Source organism: Raphanus sativus, unplaced genomic scaffold, assembly GCF_000801105.2.
Source record: "Raphanus sativus cultivar WK10039 unplaced genomic scaffold, ASM80110v3 Scaffold0809, whole genome shotgun sequence".
NCBI classification, from domain to species: domain Eukaryota; kingdom Viridiplantae; phylum Streptophyta; class Magnoliopsida; order Brassicales; family Brassicaceae; genus Raphanus; species Raphanus sativus.
The window spans coordinates 570-7,618 of NW_026616125.1; the positions used below are offsets into that span (position 1 = coordinate 570).

The 7,049-nt window shown below is 36.8% G+C and overlaps 1 protein-coding gene across 1 annotated transcript; it reads right to left on the reverse strand.

Moving 5' to 3' along the window:
* Positions 1-4,026: 4,026 nt before the first annotated feature.
* Positions 4,027-5,578, reverse strand: LOC108831558 (uncharacterized). The gene is made up of 4 exons (XM_056997763.1): positions 5,225-5,578; positions 4,866-4,961; positions 4,581-4,652; positions 4,027-4,497 (listed from the first exon to the last, which is right to left on the reverse strand). The coding sequence occupies exons 1-4, from the start codon at positions 5,576-5,578 to the stop codon at positions 4,027-4,029; spliced, it is 993 nt and encodes a 330-aa protein (XP_056853743.1).
* Positions 5,579-7,049: the final 1,471 nt, after the last annotated feature.

Below are 7,049 nucleotides of genomic sequence, written 5' to 3' on the forward strand. Positions count from 1 at the left end.
CAGTCCAAAGCGAATATATCGGCGTCCAGAAGGTCTTTCTTCTTGACTCTAATTTTCCTGGAAAGCCAACTCCCCAAAGTTTCACTGAGGCTTGAATCACTTGAAAATCTTCACGGAGGAAGGAGTTATGAATTTTTCAAACAGGCGGTTTCCCAGTCAATCTATCTGCGAGTACCCAGCTTTTGAAGCAGATTCAAGCCTTGTGAAGAAGCGGTCTGACCCAAAGCCGATCATAGGATTCAAGATGAGTCTCTCCTCTTTCCAGAAAGCTCAATATCAGGAAAAATGGCCACGGAATCATGAAGTTATGATCCATTCTCCAAAACCGGCCACCTGTTCTACACTTGCTTCAATGGGAATCTAGCCAATCCAATTAGCTTCAAACCAGACCTTGGCGACCAGGAGATCAATCTACACAGTCAGGTCTGACACAAATCTTTCTCAGAAACTTCTTGGAAGCTAAGTGTTTACTTTCTTCTTCTTATTCTGATGTGGTGCTTGAAAAATAAACAGTTTTGTGATGAAGTTAACCATCTTGAGCCGGTACAGCCGAGTAGTCTTGTTTCTTTGTCACAGGAACTGAAACTGTTGGAACAATCTGTCAGCACTGAACCAAAGGTGTTTCCTCAGTCCACCTCCTGTCCAAACCAAAAGCACTGTAAGGATCAAGGGTTGATTGTCCCTTCTCTTCATGAAAATGTTTTGAAACCGAGAAGTTCTAAAGCAAAAACAAATCTTTACTTGGTTGAAAAACGTTTTTGCTTAAACCATTTCATGATCTGTTTTCATTGAGCTGTGTTTTGAAAGAGATCTGGTGTAGGAAAGAGCATGAACCGAAATTACTTCATTCAAAGAAACCTTTTGATTTCGTTCATGATGAAAAAAGCTTTCAGCTTTTGCATTGTCTCATTCTTTTTCTAACAGTTTCACACCTTGGCCTGATTTTAAAATTAGTAAATGGACTTTTGGCAATCAGTTCACTTGCTTGATGTATACCCACGTGCTTGATGATTATCCTTAGAGCTTGGATCCAAACTCTAATCTCTAAGTCTCGAATAGTCGATCTTAGGTGTTTAAACCTTTATTGGTTATTTGAATCTCGTTTGGGTGTTGAACCCGGGTTTGATTTAAATGGTAAGGAATGTTTTGCCACTTGTGCTAGTGGATCCCTTATTCTAGGGTTTGGGCTCCCCTTTTATAGTTGTAGTTGTCGGTTTCAAGTAATAGAACTCTTCCATAATCGGAAAAATGGAAGTTTCCCCTTAGGTGGAAAACTTCTATTTTGCTCCAAGGGGTCGGTCCGATCTAGTGGGTCAGACCTAAGGCAGGGGTCGGTCCCTGGTTTCTTCTTGAGCAGGGGTCCGGAAGTCGAGGTCCTATCCGGAAGCTGGAGAAAACTTATGCCTGGATATTTTTCCCCAACAAGTATTAGAGAAATGCTGACACGGTGGTTTTTTAAGTGTAAGAAAAAGATTTCAAAAACATAAGCATCCTTTGACCATAGATGTGGAGGAAAAGATTGAAAGGAGAATCCAGAAGGGAAGAAATTTCGTAGTTTACTCTGTAACAGATAATCAGATGCTTGTTAAAGGCGATATAATTGATTGCTTTGTTGATTTGAATAAACGGACTTGTTCTTGTGGGAAGTTCAACCTCTTGAAGATTCCTTGTAGACACGCAATAAAAGCCGGTTATTCTGTTGGCAGAGAAGCACACACTTTGACTGATTTTATGTACACCACGGGAGCTTGGAGAGAAGCTTATCAAGAAAGCATAAATCCCATTGCTGTTTCTGAAGACTCTTGGTCCGAAGACCCCTAAACTTCTTTTCAAACAACATCTGAGCAAACAATGCTCCCATGTTTACGGAAAGCTCTGCTGGAGGTTCATCTTTAACGCCATACTGAGGCCTGATAGCTATTGGAAGTCCATAGTGAATAAGTTGCGCTTCATCCTCCGTATGTGATCCTGCTTCTTCCTTTCCCAGTAAAAGATGACCCAGGTATTTTGCTACCACTCACAATACCGGGTTTCTGACCATTAATGCAAATTTAGCTTCCCGAGAAACATAAGAAGTGTCTGCAATCACATCCCACAGAAAAGCCGCACACATGAACTTGGACAAAGAGCATGCCTCATGGTTGGGTTCAAATCAGAATAGAGTACACAGCTCCTGTATAGACATCTCATAAAGCACTCCACTGGATTAAAAATAAGTTTGCCTTCGCTAGCAACTTTTTTTTGCTCAGACTTGTAGTGTAACTCAACTGAAGAGAGAAAATGTATTACCAAGTCTGGATATATAGGTTCAGGATTGTAGCCAAGAGTCCCAAGTCCCATATTTTTCCACATCTTTTTGACATATTTGACAATTTCCATCTCCTTTGTAGTGTAATCGAAGATGAACTTTGTTGGTTTGAATGTCATCCGCTGCAACCCATTGTAGTGAATGCAGTGGTAATCACTCCAAGCAGCATTGTAGTCACGGTTTGAGTATGATGAAACTTCTTTCAGCATCTTTTTACTCTCGATAGAGTGTCGTCCACGAAGTCTGATATTTTCGAATAGAGTCAATGGATCCCGAGGCCAAGGAGCTGCTTCTAGAGATTCATCACATTCTGGTTGAGCTGAAGACGAAGCAGCTACTGTGTCATGTGTCTGTGATGCGTCTGATGGTGTTTTCTGGTTCTTCTTCTTTGTATATTTTTTCACCATTTTGCTGCAAAGAAACTTTAACAAATAAGTTCTCAAAGATAAAACCAAGTTAATTGGAATAGATACTGATTTGTTTCTAATGCACTTCAACAGAAATCATCAAAGGAACATAATTTTAAACAACTAACCCTTCAATTTCGTTTTTTTAAAGAATTAACCCTAAATTTTAAAATTAAACTTAAAACTATGAATTAAGGCATGGGATGTGTGCGAAATTTTTCCTCATCATTACCATTATACACGATTTAACCCAAAACAACTAAACAAACTCAAAAATTTAAACCTTTTAAAGTTATATTTTCGGATTGAAAAAGTGGGATTAGAGTTTCTTACCTTCGCAGATCGACTGTAATATGGATATATTCGGAAAGAGGTCTCGATCTTGTGTGGTTTAGGCTTTGGAATCATCGAAATCGGGGTAAAATTGAGAGAATTAGGGTTTATCAATTTTGGGAGTTGGAGTTTCTCCCTTTTGTTCTTGAAGGAGAAGAGGAATGGGCAATTGATGTTGCAATAATCGATTTTGAACACTTAAATCGTGTTTGTTCGGTTCAAATCAAGTGTGATTTAAACCGACTTTAACCGAGAAAAACCAGGTTTTCGATTTTGAAGACTTACCTAGGCACGGGATCGATCGATCTTCAGAAACGACCGATCGATCCATGTCGGATCGATCGACCTATAATGTGGTTGGTTGATCATTTTCTATTCCGCAAAATATCGTTAATCTGTATATATTTATCAGGATCGACCGAGTAGATCGATCGGTTTCTCCAGAGATCGATCCATCCCTTTGAGGAGAAAAAAATCAAATTTCTTGTATCACAATATTTTGTTAAAAATTATAACATGAAACAAATAATTTGCAATTATATATTCAAAATTTGAAATTTTGAATTTATAATTGGAATTAAGGACAATATTATCATTATGGAACTTAAGCAAATTTTCTTAAAACATGAAACAAATTAACTCCAAATTATTCGTCTAGTCTGAAAATACTGAACTAAAACTAAGAAATTTAAAAAACAAAGTTCCACCAAACTAAAACAAAGTTACTAAAAATAATTTTCCAACTTCACATCTGAAGTTATATTTAGGATCAATTTCAATACTCTCAGTAGGCGTACACTTAAGAGGCTCATATTTTGACATCCTTTCAATCAAATCTGGATCATGAGCTGCTTCCCATAGATCACACAAAGTCTTTTTCCTACAGCCCCATATGTTATAATCATCCACCAATGCTATGTTTAATCCAAGCGCGTGGCATTCGATGTGTTTTATAGTGTACACACCACAATGACTTTTTCATCGGTTAAGTCCACTCATAGGTACATAGGAAACAGTGTACGGAGAGACTGTGAGATGCTTCTGTACTGTTAATGATTGAACAGCCTTAACAATCCGAGGAATAAGATGCGTGAAAGCTTCCACTTCTTTGATTCTTTTTTTACCCGAACAATCAAACACTTGGATATTCCTAGTCACAAAACTGATGCATAAAGCGATCCAATAGTTGCCATTGACCCAAACAGGTACGTACATTCTATCTACGTCGACATTCCACAACTTATGTGTTCTTCCATGAGAAGGCAGTTCACCTTTACCGTATTCGAGTAATAAAGGATTCATATTGTACTGCTTAATACCCTGATTGAAATTCTTGTAATCATTAGCTATGAGGTCGCTGAAAACGCATGTCATGAAAGCAACACGATCCACTTTACATCGTCGCAGTGTTGTTCGTTCCCGGAATATGTACATTAAAGCATCGATTTCCTACAAAAACAAAGACAAATCTATAAAATCAACAATTTATGTAAAAGGTAACTTGTAATAAAAATCATCAGTTGAATGTTTACATAGTTTTGAAGCCATGTGCTTACAGACATAACACGTCTGGCTAATTCTTCGTCTAATATTGAAGGACCAATCTGTATAGATCTATAATGAAAATATAATACTATAGTTGTCAAATACTAACAACATCATCGGAATGATATATACAAAGGAATAACTTACGTTCGTGTATTTTGCCATTCTGTCATCTTTTCAAATTTATCTGGATGCACAAACACCAAGCAATTATCTGGGTCATTGCTGCCTGCTAGCCCTATCTTTCGGTCATCTAATCGTGGTGATAATACCTTCAATGATGGTGGAAGTTCCAACCAATCCAATGAATCTTCGATTGTAGGCTTAGATGTATCCAAGTCTTCAACAAATGTGTCTTGTGAAAGATTCTTCATGCAATTTTTCAATAACTCGTTTGTTCCATACGAAGATCACTAGCTGATGACTGAGTCAAATTACCACTAGGTAACTTAACATTCAAATCGGCAGTCTTTAACTCTTTTTTATTCATAGACTGTCGACAAACATAAAAGTATATCAGAGAGTTGAATATTATAAACGTCAAGTTCCAAAAACTAATTACACATACACATATCAAATTCAAAATAGAACCATTACATAAACATTTGAGTAGAATATTATAAATGGTAACCTTTTTCTTGGATGGAGCTGTGTCTTTTTTGCTCGTGGTAGATATAGTGTCGATTTTTATCTTGTTAGGACCGCTTGGTTGATCACTCTTCCCCGCCAATTCAGTAATCAGTAAAGATGTCCTCATCTGTGTAACTTCACTCTGAATCTTCACCAATCTGCCAGTTACATCTGTCTCAAACTGCTCTGTTCTACCCGAAGCTGTCGTGAGCTGTGTAACCTTAGTTTCAATTTTCGTCAGTCTGTCGGTTACCACTTTCTCAAACTTGTCAACTATATCCGAGAACTGCTTACTGATTTTCTTCTCAAAAGTAGTAAAAGAAGCTTGTAGTAGACCCTCCAAAAACTTTTTCATATCTGTATCAATGTTGACTTTCGATGAAGCAGCTAGTTCACACAAGACCTTCTTCTTCCTTGACTCTGCTCCTCGATCCGCATGCTTTCTTTTGTTTCTTCCCGAAATATCACTACTCTTAACAATCTCACTATGACCTACTTGTTCTTCTCCTTCCTCTTCTTCGTTTCCTTCCTCTTCCTCTTCCTCAGCTTCCTCAAACTCGGAACTTGTAGCTTCTTGTACTCTCCAAACATGATTACTCCAATCATGTTTTCTTTCAATCATATCGAGGATGCGATCCACTCTTTAATCTTTCTTCTCATCTTTTCTTACAAAATCTGTTGCGAAAAACACCATTCCATCTCCTTGGAATTCTATGAGTGAATGCATAATCCCCTACAAAATAATTAAATCTTTAACAAAGTGAACAAGACAATGAAAACATTATTTAAAAAATATATTAGCATACATTCTCTGGAAATAAAGTCTCAACACCAATGATATCTTCATAAGAACATTTTGCACATAATTAAAATATAGTAGCTATCAATAACTAATATGAATCACTAAAATAATAGATTGTGTGTGAAATCTTCATTAATCATCACCCTAACAGACAATTTAAGCCAAGACAATTTAACAAATTCAAAAATTGCCTCTTTTATAGATATATTTTCGAACTCTAATACCGGTGATAGAATTTCATACCTTTGTAAATCGACTGAAATAGTGATAAATTCGGAAAGAGGTCACGACATCTTCTCGGCTAGGTTCAAAAATCGTCGAAATCAGAGTGAAATTGAATGAGTTAGGATTTATAAACTTGGAAATATGATATTCTCCCCTTGTTCTCCAAGGAGCAGAGAAAAATAGGTTTGATAGATTAGAAATCAAGTTTTAATAGTATAGATTCGTGCTTGTTCGGTTCAAATCAAGTGGGAATCAAATCGGATTTAACCGACTAAAACCAGAAAATCATTTTTCGAGACTCACATGGGCACGGGATCGATCGATCTCCAATACACGATCGATCAATCTATCATAGATCGAGCTATAGCAGATCGGCCGACCTGGGCTTCGGTTGATCAGAAAATGGTCCGCAATTTTTTGTTGTTTTGGACATTTATCAGGATGGACCATTTCAGATCGATCGGGTGATTACGGGACCGATCGATCCCGATTCAAAAATGTCTTCGTCGTTTTAATTTTTTTTTTGGATTTTAATATATTCTTTTAATCATTTTAGTTTAAAAATATATTTTAATACTTAAATTTTTTTTGTAATTATAATTTCGGATTTTTAATTGAAATTAGGGGCAGTATTGCCATTTAGAAAAAAATAGTCTAATAGGACATAAACTATATAACATTAGACTAATGAGACATAGTTATTGTTTTTTGGCCCAAAAAAACAATTTTCCCAATACTTTATTAATGAGCAGAGAGAGTCAACTTTTCCTGTACCCCTATTTTCCTACACACAATCTCC

Excerpts from the sequence above, each read along its gene's own strand:
- LOC108831558 (XM_056997763.1), bottom strand. The coding sequence starts at position 5,578 with ATGAAAAAGTTTTTGGAGGGTCTACTACAAGCTTCTTTTACTACTTTT. Across the intron at positions 4,962-5,224 it reads CAGCTCCATCCAAGAAAAAG|AATCTTTCACAAGACACATT; the intron begins GTTACCATTTAT and ends AATTGCATGAAG. Across the intron at positions 4,653-4,865 it reads AACTTCCACCATCATTGAAG|ATTGGTCCTTCAATATTAGA; the intron begins GTATTATCACCA and ends AGATCTATACAG.